We start from the raw sequence: 13,022 nt of genomic DNA, 5'->3' as shown, positions 1-13,022 counted from the left end.
TGTAATTCTAATTATTTAAAAATTCATTGATAGCAATGTATATCAAAATAAATCTCTACAGACTCAACAGAATCAAAATCTCGGTCTTCTATGACAGTAATAGGTACTGAGGCAATTTACACTTATGATATTCCATAATATCTGATTTTCAACTCAAGAGAGGGAGGCAAGACACAAGTTAACAGTTTACACTAGTTTACAGGCTACTTCTAAATGTAGTCCTTACTAACGACCTCTTTTGCCCAGTTCATGGATCCTCAGAGTGTGAACTCTCACCTTTTTTCTTCTAGATAGCATGCCATATATACTTCTAATTCGCACTTATCAAAGAACATGCAATCAGTTCTTCACAAGACTATGAGCCTCTCTCAAAGGTGGGCACAATATCTTAAGTCCCTGGTATCTTCTCTAGGTTATGGAACTCATTTTCAGTGGATGATCACATGCTCCTGGAAATGGGCCCCTCCCCTAGCTATAAAAGATGAATCAAGAATCTAAACTAGTTAGTTTTATGGTGGGCCTTGACCTTCTTTTTTCTAACAAGATTAAGTAGGGGGTGGAGTGGGAGGGAGTAATGGGAGAGTATGGGAAAGATATTTTTCTCTCTGATAAAAGGCTGAGAGCTGCCCTTACCACCTTGTTTGGGATGTATGAAGATACCATATTTGGAGCTGTGGTAGTCATCTTGTGACCATGAGGCAATAGACACAGAACAGCAACGCTGAAGCTGATGGAACACAGAAAAAAACACTGAGTCACTGAATGAACCTGAGCACCTCCTATCACCAAAATTCTTATTAAGCTAAAAATAAATGTCCTTATGGCTGAAGTCAGTGTTAGGTTTTCTCTTACTTGCAGCCAAAAGCACCTCAGATACTACATAACACTTCTTCCTCCAGAGTTTCTTATTGGTTCATTATATCCATTGGTTCCTGTTCTGCTTGCCTGTTCTTCACCAAAATGCCTATAATGCTTTTGGACATAGCTATGCTTTAAAATTTTCTGTTACTTTTCTATTCAAAGTTCCCCAAATACCCATATCTAGGTACTACACAGACTAACATTTGAAAGCAAACAGTATATGTCAGTGAACGAAAGGAAAGACCTTTTTTTTTTTTTTTGGACAACATAAAGCTCTATGCCATGTATCATTCATTGGTAATAAACTCTAAGTTAGTAGCAGAGTTCTGATGAACAAAATAAGATCTGTGTAGCCCTCCGGATTAATAGCAGAGAATAGATTAGCAGCACTCTTCCTCCTGATGCTGATTTTTTCCCATTTTCTCAACTTTCATGAGATCAAAGGAAGAAATGCTTCAGGTCTGTTTACAAAATGGCATGCTGTCTACATAAAACGGATCCCATAAATCACCTTAAGATCCAGTCAGTTTAATATAAAATGTTTTTAATTGTTTTTGAAAACATTTAAAAAACAATTTTTGAGCACTTTCAATAAAAAAAGAGAACTGAAATGCTACTGCAATATTCAACTACTGTAGTTTCAGCAGGTACAACAGACAACAAAACACTGGGGAAATCTTGAATTTTTGCACTAAATGAAAACATGAAACAGGGCTTGTTTTTGTCATTTATGGTGTAGTAAAACACATTATAGTACAAGACTGTTATATGAACCTCTGATGCACTGCACAAAAAAACACTTTCCTTCTTTTCAGTTCAAAAGTCAGTGCTTATTGCAATTATATGCAAAATTATTTACTTCATGAAGTCTTATCATGATAAACAGTATGCAAAATGTTTAAAACATCAAAACAATGAAAATAATCTGAGAAAAGAACATATTCAACAATAACTAAGCAGAATTAGTAAACATAAAAAAGCAAATAACTTGTGAATAACTATGCTTGTCTGGTTAACAATGAACCAGTTTCAGTACAGCCAAGAAAAAAAAAAAAAGTGGTTACAGGAATACCTAGTACTGTACAAGATAAGTCAATAACACTCATGCACATTTTGTGATCATGTATTAACATGGTGAAGCAAACTAAACTTAACTTTTCCTGCTGTAATATTCTCATGTAAGAGAATAAGAAATAGAAATATCTCATTGAGATTAATGCACATTGCTACATAAGACAATTTTATCTGTCACTTTGATGACATTTTGTCTTTTCATAATGAAACACATTTAAAAAGTTTAATCTGTGGACTGTATTGGTTGCATTTATCCTAAGAGATGTGCCTACCACAGGTTCAACAAATTTAGTGCAATATATGAACCCCAGAAAGTTTGCTGGACGAATTCAACCAAATTTAAAGTGTTTGCTGCAATACTGTACAGGGGGTTAAAAATCCTCCAGTCTTTATATTTTTATCAAAAAAGATTTCCATTATTTTTGTATTAGTAGGAAGTTAATAATGTAAACAAGGGATTAGAATGGCCTCAAAATCTCCTTTTCAGAGTATCTCATGTAGAAAGGCTCCCATCATTTGTTAAAAGAAATCACACAGTTTCCTTTGGGTATTGCATACTTTGGTGTGCAGTAGTGCTGTGTCTCAATGTACAGTGAAGAAATAACTAGCATCAAGAAAGAAAATCTAACAGATCATTAAATCAAGATAACAGCAAACACACACAAATGCCAATAACTAGGACATATCAATATATAAACCTCTGAGCCAAACCTAGCACCATTTATTTATCAAAATGTTAATACCCTACTTTGCAAATTTATTGAACAATGAAATCTTATTAAATTAAACCCTTCATCACATTTGTTAAATATTCATGGATTGTAGTCTTCTGATTGGCTTACTAATTAAGGTAAAGGAAAGCTTAGCTAGGCTCAAGGTAGCATAGAAATGGTTTAATGTTAGCTTTAAAAACTTAACGGCAATTTTTAAGTCTATTTGAAACTGATCTTGAAGCTCACTTAAATGGAGCTGTCAACTAATGAGAAGATTTGTGTCACCATGAAGTTCATAAATAATTATTCACAAAACAAAATGGGAGCCACAGAGAGAAACATTTTAAAACAAATCCTGAGTGCTTCTTTTGCAATTGTGGTTATCACAATAAATAAAAATTAAGCATGTTATAAAATGCTCCTCTTCTTCAAGTACTATTGATATCCCCTTTGTTTTATCAGAGATACAAAGATTTGTGACTTCAGACCTCAGGTGGTGAAATGTTTTCTGTTTAGTTTTTTATGTTCTCTCCTGCTTATTTGTCTTTCAAAGGGATTCTCATGATCAAATTGCATTTCTATATTCAGGAGCAGTGAAGGAGTCAGTCACTAAATCGAGGACTTATAATTAAAACCCTTCAAAATAAATCTTAAATAGAATTTTAATATGTGCATGCAGACATACTGTGATGAAACTAAGAAAATGCTTTTAGTTTCCTTCTAAATTCCCCTATCTCAACTACCAAATAATAAAACATAAAATATTCTTCTAACATGCTTTTATTTATTCTATTAAATTACAATGTTTGGAATTACGTACTTGTTTTGTTTGTGTGTGTGTGCACGTGCGGGCATGTCTCTGTGTAAGCTCCATGTTAAAATCAACATTTTAAAAGAAGACTAATGCAAGGTCACAAATATAAATGGCTACTAGTTTTTTCCTTTTAAATATTTTAGCGCAGCTTTTGCTTTCCTTACATTAATATTTAATTTTCCATTATCTTCTCCTATTTAAGCCCTTCGTTGCAGGTGCAAATGGTACTGAAGTCCCAGAAAGTCCTACAGAGATTTTTTTTTCATTCTACAGTAGCTCTATGCTTCAAGCCTAAATATTTATAATAACCTGAATATTATCCCTGTTTCAAGGAAGACCTTCTTGTCTACAGTTCACCTTAACTATGATTTCATATCTAAATGATAATGCCAACAACAAAAAATATCCTATACCTAAAATCAATGGTTTCCTCTAAAATCTGTGCAGATCAACCAATGAATTAAAATAAACTTATGCAAAATAAAGATCTAGACTGCTCTCGTAAAAGCTGGTTATTCTTTTGCTTACTAGCGAACAATGTGATTAAATGGGGAACATTATAAAATTGAAAACCTAATATTTGTTTTTCTACAGCCTACTCTCTTCAGAAACTTGTTAAGAGCTGAGGCGAGTCTAACCATTTCCTACTGAAGAAGAAACCGCTTCTGCAGCAAACTCTTAAAATGTCACAATTAATAGTAAGTGTTTCTGCTGCGGGAGGCACTTCCATTAAGACAAATACAATACATATGTCTTTCGATACAGTGTGCTACATATTATAAAATACAATTTAACCCAACATTTCAACAGTAGGGTGGTCCTTGCTTTCTATCCATTCAAAACCTGATGAAGTCATAGAGCTCATGGATTCACTGCAAATTTGTTGAAATAATGGGTCATTCTTTAATTCTTCCAGTGTAGCTTCATCATCTTGTCCCTGCTGACGACCTGGATCAAACAGTAGATTTGGATCTAAAGCGTTCAAATCATTGATGCTGCCTGAGAGCTCAGAAGACAACCTGATGTCGCTAGAAAAATCAGATGCAGGATTAGTGAGATCAGATGCTACCTGACCTACCAGCTGCTGGTTGGTTTGCAAGCTGTCTCCACTCAACAGGTCTTTAACAGTGCTACTGAAATCTAATTGTTGCTCTCCAATTTCTGATTGTGCTTGATTATCGCCAGGAGAAAAACTGATCTGATCGGTGCTATTACTTTTGGTGAGGTAAGATGGTGCTTGGAATTCATAAATAGAAGTGCTGGAATCGATCATATTCTGCGGATTGGCACTAGGAAAGACAGTGGAAGTTTCCAAAATCTGAGTGAGATTCATCCGGGCTGTATAATTGGAGGGCAGGTTGTTCATGCCCAAACCTCTCACTGCATCATCATTGTCAGAATCAAGTTTACTCAACAAAACATTGGTTATTTTTTTACTGTTTGTTTGCTTCTGAAGAGCATTTGGGAAGGCTGTTTGCATCATGACTGTCAATGGAACCGACTGACTTCTTTGAGCTATGTTGTTGGCACATGCATCCGTGTGAACGTTTGTGAAAATATGAACTTCAGGGGTTACTGGACTTCCAAAGGGGGTCACATTAGATCGGGGGATATTAGATACTGGGTAGAGGGTGCTTCCACTAAGATTACGTTGGCGATGAACAGCAGGGCTCACGCTTCGGCACCGGAAGTTGCTGCTGGCCGAAGAGTTAGTTCCTTTATTATCAAGAGGGGCAGGGACCGCAAAGCCCTCCTGTTTGTTGGTGTTACTTACAGTGGCACCTTGATGCTGCACAGGAGAGACAGGAGTCAGACGACCAAAATGAGTGTCATGATGTCTGGATTGAGACTGGTAGGACTGTCCAGGCACAGCAAAAGCATGAGGTTTCCTGAAACGGTCTTCCACTAGTTCCTGATAGCTTGGGAGAATGCCATGGCCAGAAACGGATGAATTACCAACCCCACTATACCCATTATTCATCCATTCAAGCTTGGTTTTGTCGGGGTGTGTGGCCATGGGTCTCTGCATCGGTTTCACAGGACTACTTGAGACAATGCTGGCGTCATGATATGCCATACTGGAGCTTATTGGGGTAAATGCAAATGGATTCCTGCATTCCACGGGGCTGGGAGGGACACTGCTGCTGCAGTTAGAATGGGGAGTACCGATGGGTGTATGTCGGCTACTTCCTAAAGCACTATCCACGGGCGTGGTCTGGGCCAACCTGGAGCAAGGGCTCTCCCGTGACAGGCTCTGAGACCCAGCAACCACTTCAGATGTAGGGGTGGGGGTGGGGGTGGGGGTCGGGGTCGGGGTGGGGGTCGGGGTGGGGGTGGGGATCGGAGTGCCATTGCTACGGATGGGGTGATAGAAGTGGGTGCTGGGGGCGTGAGATGACGCTGGAGCGCCTGGAGTCACAGACTGACTCTGAAGGGTCATTCCCAAACAGTTACCGTAAGCATGGGAATTGTTCATTGACATCTGCTGCTCCATGAGTACCAGCTCCTCTACAATACTGTCCTGTGTAAGCTCCTCATCGAAAGGAAAGTAGCTTTCATTTGCTTGGGAAACAGAAGGCTCGAACTCCTTCAGTTCGGACTGTAGAGGTAACTGATCTGAAGACTGTGCTTGCATTTGACTCAAAGAAGATTCTTGTATCTGGCTGTGTAGTTGCTGGGAATACGTGTCCTGTGGCATTCCTTCTAATTCCCAAACAGACTTCTCTAAGTCATTGATATCAGAGTGCTCAGGAACTGTCATGACACTGATATCTTGCTGTTGTTCACAGCCGGCAGATAGAAACTCAGAATCCTTAGTGACCTGTTGCCATTCATTTGGATTAAAGCTGCCATGCGATTTTGAATCACTGTCCAAGAGAAAGACACTGCCTTCAAGCTTTACTTTTATATCTGGAGATGATGATGGTGTGGTTTGCTGTTCTGAAGCTAAATCACTGGTAACAAGAGCAGAGGAATTCACTTGCTGAGGATGACTTGCCACTACGTGTGAGTTAACATTTGTTGATACCTTGCTAGGAATCTGAGAACCTGCTGCTGAACTTTCCGTTTTCCCTGAATGTGGAACCTTTTGGTCCTTCTTAACACTGCCTGGTTTCTGACCTTCTGAGATAACTGCAGAAAGCTGTTCCACAATTGGTTTCTTTACAGGAGGCACCTGGGACTCTTGCAATGCAGAAGACAGCCGCTTTCTTGGACTTTTAGTGCATAATTTAGGGTCTTTATTTATTGAGTCACCATTAGATGGTGAGCTGGTGCTGGTGAAAGTTAAGTTCTGAGTGGCAACTGAGAGAGTGATAGTGCTTTGATTATTGCCTGTTGAAGTGCCTGGCAGAATTTCATTACAGCGATTTTTACATTTGGTCCTCTGGTCACAGACCTTAGTTGCTTTTATTTCATTAACACCTTCATTTGAAGGTTTTTGCACTACTCCCTCTGTATTACTTTTCTGCCCTGAGAGGGCACTAGGTGTTGTTTTGGGCACATCAGCCCCATCAGAGTTCTCTTGGCACTGTACAGGATGCTCATCTGATGACATCTCAGGTTCCATTTTGACTTCCACAGCAGATGGTCCCCCGGTGCTGCTGGTCCTGGATCCAGGAGACTGAAGTGAAACAACAGAACCATTCTTGATCTGTGGAAGGGTCCTTGATTCTTCCGTTGTCGCTGCAGCACTGTTTACTGAGGCAGAATGTTTCAGAGGGGCACTACTGTTGCTGGGTGTGAGGGATATTGCTGTCATTTTCACCACATTTAGAGAACTCACGTGTGACGTGGGTACAACAGCGGTTTTGATGGGACTACTAGTAAAGAGGACAGTAGTTGGAGAGCGGATGGTGAGGGCACTGGTGTTGGCTGGTTTGGGTAAGATCTGAGGGTAGCGGTGTCGGGCAGAGCGATCCCCCCCAGGACTGGCTGGGACGTGCTGAGGAGTCTTTGGTGCCTGCTTCACAGACTGCATGTGCTGGGTGACCACCTGTACATTGAGGGGAAGAACTTTGCCGTCAGAAGAACTCATTGGACTTGGTGAAGTTACCAGTTGCCTGGTCCGTTGGACCTGTTAAAAAGGCGGAAAACAAAAATATCAGATGTAACAAGTCTAGAATATAAATAGCAATTCATATATTCATTAGTATTAAGGCATTTAATACATGTAATGCTAAAAAGAAAAAAAAAAGACAGTTCGTATGTTAGACAAGTTTTTAGACCAGATTCGATAGGATCAGACAAGTAAATACTATAATAAATGCAACATAGTGTAATACAGTTACCAAATACAATGATATGTAAGAAGAGAATTATTAAGACTTCAATGAAAAACTTCACATTTGTGATGAATACTTGCTAAAACAATGAATTTGAAGGAGGTTATAGGGAGCAGAAATAAAATCTTGAAGAAACATGCAACTATAAAGGTATCTAACTGGAGTCTGTGGCAAGATGACTCACTCACAGGGGAGACTGTCTTATAAATGGATCTACCTTGGGCATTACTAATAAATCACTGCGGATAAGGTCTCAGATAAAACTACTGCCTTCCCCAGTTTGCTCTACAATGAATAGTGCAAGAGTATGGTTCCCAGGTATTCCATGTTTCAATAACATGATGATGACGATGATAAGGATAATGATAAGAACAGGAAAAACCACAAGATACTATATTTCCCTAATAACATCATAAATAACAACATAAAATACCATCTTGCTTTAGCATGATGCACTCTCATTTTATTTTTATTTTTTTATTTTTAAACATTAAAAAAACATTTATTTATTTATTTTTGGCTGCTTTGGCTCTTTGTTGCTGCGTGTGGGCTTTTCTCTAGTTGCGGTGAGTGGGGGCTACTCTTCGTTGTGGTGCACGGGCTTCTCATTGTGCATGGGCTTCTCATTGCGGTGGCTTCTCTTGTTGTTCGGCATGGGCTCTAGGAGCACGGGCTTCAGTAGTTGTGGCATGCGGGCTCAACAGTTGTGGCTCACGGGCTCTAGAGCGCAGGCTCAGTAGTTGTGGTGCACGGGCCTAGTTGCTCTGCGGCATGTGGGATCTTCCCGGACCAGGGCTTGAACCCGTGTCCCCTGCACTGGCAGGCGGATTCTTAACCGTGGCGCCACTAGGGAAGCCCCTGCACTCTCATTTTAAAAGCCTCTTCATCATAAACTCAGTTGTGTGAGACAGACAAGTAGACCATAACCTCTATTTGTTGATAAGGAAAGAGACTCAGAGTAGCTTAGAGACTTGACCGAGGTCCCACCATTGAGACAAGTCTATGTTAATGTACTACCAACACATATTACAATTTTGCTCCATCTGAATGTTAAAAAGGAAACAAATATAAACCAAAAAAAGTTTGCAATTTTGTCACCTTTGCTTGGCTAGAGATGAAACAACTCTGAAAATGACTCATCTCTTACATAAAGCTCTGACTGGTTATGTGCAAACTTGTATGTCTTGTAATTGCACTTCCGTTCCTTTTATAGCTCACGCTGTAATCAACAACGTATATCCTGAATAAAAGAACCGACTGAAGTGAAATCTGTGTGTGGTCACAAAATCAGTTTATAACTGAATCTACACCTATACTTGCCTCCTTCTTCTGTGCCACTTTTAACTAAACAACTGACTTCCCACAATCCCAGTAAGGCCAAATGCTATTTAATGATATTACCGGAATGGGACTAGGGACAGCTGCCACAACGATACCAATAGGCTGAGGAGAGAGGATTGCAGGATTTCCATTAGAAAGACTAGTCACTCCATTGGTTGTAGCGCCTTCTGATTTTTTTGCTGAGGATTCTCCTGGCAAAGGGGATTGTAGTTTCTGTTCTTGTTGTTTCTTTTGGATTTTCCGTTGCAATTGCTGTTTAGCGTCAATAGGAGATGGCAGAGTCTTCACTTGAGGCTGAAAGGAATTACTTTCAGCTGTAGGTATAAAAGCAGAAGGCTGGGTAATTCCTTTAATTCCTGAAAATAAACAGAAAGTAAAGCTAAAATACTCCTCTTTATACAAAGAGGTTACAACTCAATTTCTAAGACTATGTAGCCATTTACTGGACAAAGCAACCAAACCCAGCAAATTTTAACTCACAGTTTCTTTATGAAGCATAAATATTACACTTCCAGTTTATAAACATTTGTCAATATGGTTTTAACTGACACCTTAAAATACGGTTCAACTTGGGTGACAGCTGTAGTTATATCTGCAATAATAGATGAAGATTTTGAAAAGAGTAGTAGCTATGTCACTAATGTGCAAAAGCTAAGATAAATGCCAAGAGAGCATGTTTTACATATTATCAGTAGATGTCAGAAAAATCTTCCTTCCCCCTTCTCTAATTAAGAAATTCATGCATTTTCATGATTTTAATACTCAGTCCACAAGGGGTACTCAATAAATATTTGCTGAAACCATCCATATCTTAGAAAAAAATTGTACGGGGAAAACAAGTCTTTAATTCTACATGAATTTCACGAAAACAGGTAATACAATTTTAACCGCTTTAATTAATTAATTATTCCAGTATGACCTAGGAGAAATTAAGCAGAGCTTCTTAATAAGACTAAGGTTAAGGTATTCTAAAAAAGGGTCACTGAGAAAGCTTTTTAAAGTAGTAGTAAGATCAACACTGAGGAAAAGGGATGATAAAATAATCAAGGGATAAATTTTAAGAAAACTTGATTATGTAATACAACTAATTTTTCAAAAGCTCATTTCACATTTAGGGAGTGGCATTAAGATCATTAGATAGTGAGCAGGGGTCAGTAGAAACAGTGGAGAGAGGCAAAGGGAGGACACCCCTGTCCTGCTGGCACATCCTGACCTTCCCTTCCCCAGCCGTTTCTGCTTTTCATCTTGTCAACAGCAACAGCTTCGTGAGTGGGAGGCGGGAAGGAGAGAAAGGGACTGTAAACTCTAACCCACACACTCACTGCTCAACAATCCCACATGTTCTGACCGCCCTTTTATCACCTAAGTACTATTCTTTCTCCTCAAATCCAACTCGAATTGCGCTGCTCCCATCCAGTCCGCAGCCTCGGCTCTGGCTGCTCAGCACCTGAACCCGAGGGCCTGTGCCAACCGCTCAAGCTCGCTGCCTCATGCCTCCTGCTAGGGTTTCTGGACAGGCATGAGTTCCAAGCAGCTGCTTACAAAGGACGTCTGTAATACAACCTGTTCTTAATATGGAGACGATATTTACAAAAAACCAAGTGCACCTTCAAAGGAAGAAGATTCATCACCACCAAAGATATTTTTAAAAGTGGCAATGGGGCTTCCCTGGTGGTGCAGTGGTTAGGAATCTCCCTGCCAATGCAGGGGACACGGGTTCGAGCCCTGGTCCGGGAAGATCTCACATGCTGCGGAGCAGCTAAGCCGTGTGCCACAACTACTGAGCCTGAGCTCTAGAGCCTGTGAGCGGCAACTGCTGAGCCCAGGTGCCACAACTACTGAAGCCTGTGCACCTAGAGCCCACGCTCCACAACAAGAGAAGCCACCGCAATGAGGAGCCTGTGCACCACAACGAAGAGAAAGACGCTTGCTGCAACTAGAGAAAGCCTGCATGCAGCAGCGAAGACCCACTGCAGCCAAAAATAAATTAAAAAAAAAAAGTGGCAATGGCTGAGAACGAAATTTCAGAAGATTGTTAAAAAAACAGTCAGCCTCCCGAGCTACTTTCAAAAAGTGAAAATGCCTACTTATATATGTGATTTTTAGTATTTTGGTTTAAAAAATATACCTTTCTTCACACTTAGCCTTAAAAATCCATTCATTCAACATTTCTTTCAGTGAGACTATGTGAACAATGTGGGAAATAAGAAGATAGAGATGTCTCTGTTTCTTTACCCCATGATACCTCCTAAGTCCTCAACTTGTGGAAGTACTCTTCTGGGTGTCAGTAGGGGTAGCAGAAAGAGAACACAGAAAGCTGAAGGGCCCATATCTTTTAGAACCTCATTTTGCCAGAAGCTAGGAAGACAGTCTGGTGTAAAGGAGTAACCTGGGTTTTGGAGAAGGACAAACCAGGATTCAAATTCTGGCTAATTCCACTACTTATTTGACTATGGACAAATTACTTAACCTCCCTGAATCTGTTTCTCGATCTGTAAAATGGGAATAAATATCCCCTACCTTACAGGACCGCTGGGAGAATAAATGAGGTAACAGATGTGAGCTATCTAGCTAGGTAAGGCTGCCTAAGCACTCTTCTGCCCCTGTGTAACTACATAACTATACAGATTAGAGCCATCCATTTTATATCGAGACAGGAAAAACTATGAGGAGGCTCTTGTAAAAAGCTATTTTGCTGATATTTATGGTCCTCAATTGACAATAAAATGAGAGAACAGAACAATCTCTCTCACACACATACTGCAAATGCTTAGAGCTTCTGATAAATTTAAACAGAGAAAAAGGATTCCTTATTAAAATAATGAAGTTAAGATAGAAAAGTAAAGTCATTTAAGAGTATAATTATAATTATAATTCTGGCTGTGATAAATCTACTGTTTCATATTAATAAATTTTTTATAGAAGTTATAATTTCCTAGAGTAATAAAAAAATGTATTCACTCTTTTTTTAGGTTTATAAAGTATGACTGAAATAAGACATTTTAAAAATTTCATTAAAATAGATACTTTACACAGCTATTAATTTAGGAGGGAGTTATTATTCCAACGATACTGTCAGTCCTAATACTGTTAATTCTTAAGTTGCTATCTGAATAAAAATACTCATCTGAATGCATATTAAAAAAATCACTCTTGCTATTTCATAGTAATGCTTCACATGGTTTATTTTTTGTGAGACTAAGGTACCTTTCACATTGTCCAAAGATCATTTCACTTATAAGTATTAGTTTTGGGGATAGGAGTCTTAGCAAGCAATTAAAAAACTTAATCTTACTTTATATTTGTAATATTTAATTTATCAATTTAGAAATACATATATACTTAAAAGTACACATACGCATCTTCTTTAAACTTTAAAACAGCAATGGAAAAATTAATGAAATACCAACTAGGAAATCATAAAAGTTTCATACTTAAGCAGAGCAACATACAAAGCTATAACTTAAAGTTTATCATGAAAGAACTATTATTATTTTTGTTAGCTCAACAAGCCCATCTGAATTTAGTATTAAGGGAAGTAAGAGTGGACGCATACAAATACTAAAAAGACAAAGGAGGTTTTTAGCTAAGCTCTTCTTTTTACTACCAACTCTAAAGACAGTTAACACCGTGTCAGTTTTAGCTTGTTAATAATTTTGTACCTGGTGGTGCTGCGGCCATTACAGTTAGAGCTGCCATCGACTTGGTGCCTATATAGTGACTTTTTACAAGGAAGCGGGCTAATTCCAAGACCGTGTCAAATGGCTGGCTTAACACTTTCTGGGCCCATTCACACACAAGACGGCAAGCAGAAGTGATAACTTCCTCATCAATATTTTGAAGCTGCCCAGAAGGTTCAGCTCCTTCCAACTAAACAAAGGAAAAAGGAAAAAACTTTTAAAAGAAAGTTCAGAGAAATTAAATTGAAGCACACTT

At 39.0% G+C, this 13,022-nt stretch overlaps 1 protein-coding gene across 1 annotated transcript in view; it reads right to left on the bottom strand.

Moving 5' to 3' along the window:
* Positions 1-1,163: 1,163 nt before the first annotated feature.
* Positions 1,164-13,022, bottom strand: part of RFX7 (regulatory factor X7) — a 151,117-nt gene continuing 139,258 nt past the window's right edge. The window contains exons 7-9 of the mRNA XM_060005924.1: positions 12,749-12,956; positions 9,147-9,442; positions 1,164-7,537 (exon numbers count right to left, since the gene is read on the bottom strand). Coding sequence (XP_059861907.1) covers positions 4,253-7,537; positions 9,147-9,442; positions 12,749-12,956 — 3,789 coding nt within the window. The 3' untranslated portion in view covers positions 1,164-4,252. The remainder of the gene's footprint in view (positions 7,538-9,146; positions 9,443-12,748; positions 12,957-13,022) is intronic.

This window comes from Delphinus delphis, chromosome 2 (assembly GCF_949987515.2).
Source record: "Delphinus delphis chromosome 2, mDelDel1.2, whole genome shotgun sequence".
NCBI lineage: Eukaryota > Metazoa > Chordata > Mammalia > Artiodactyla > Delphinidae > Delphinus > Delphinus delphis.
Note: the sequence above shows the minus strand (reverse complement) of the source record. Positions and strands in the feature narration are given on the sequence as shown.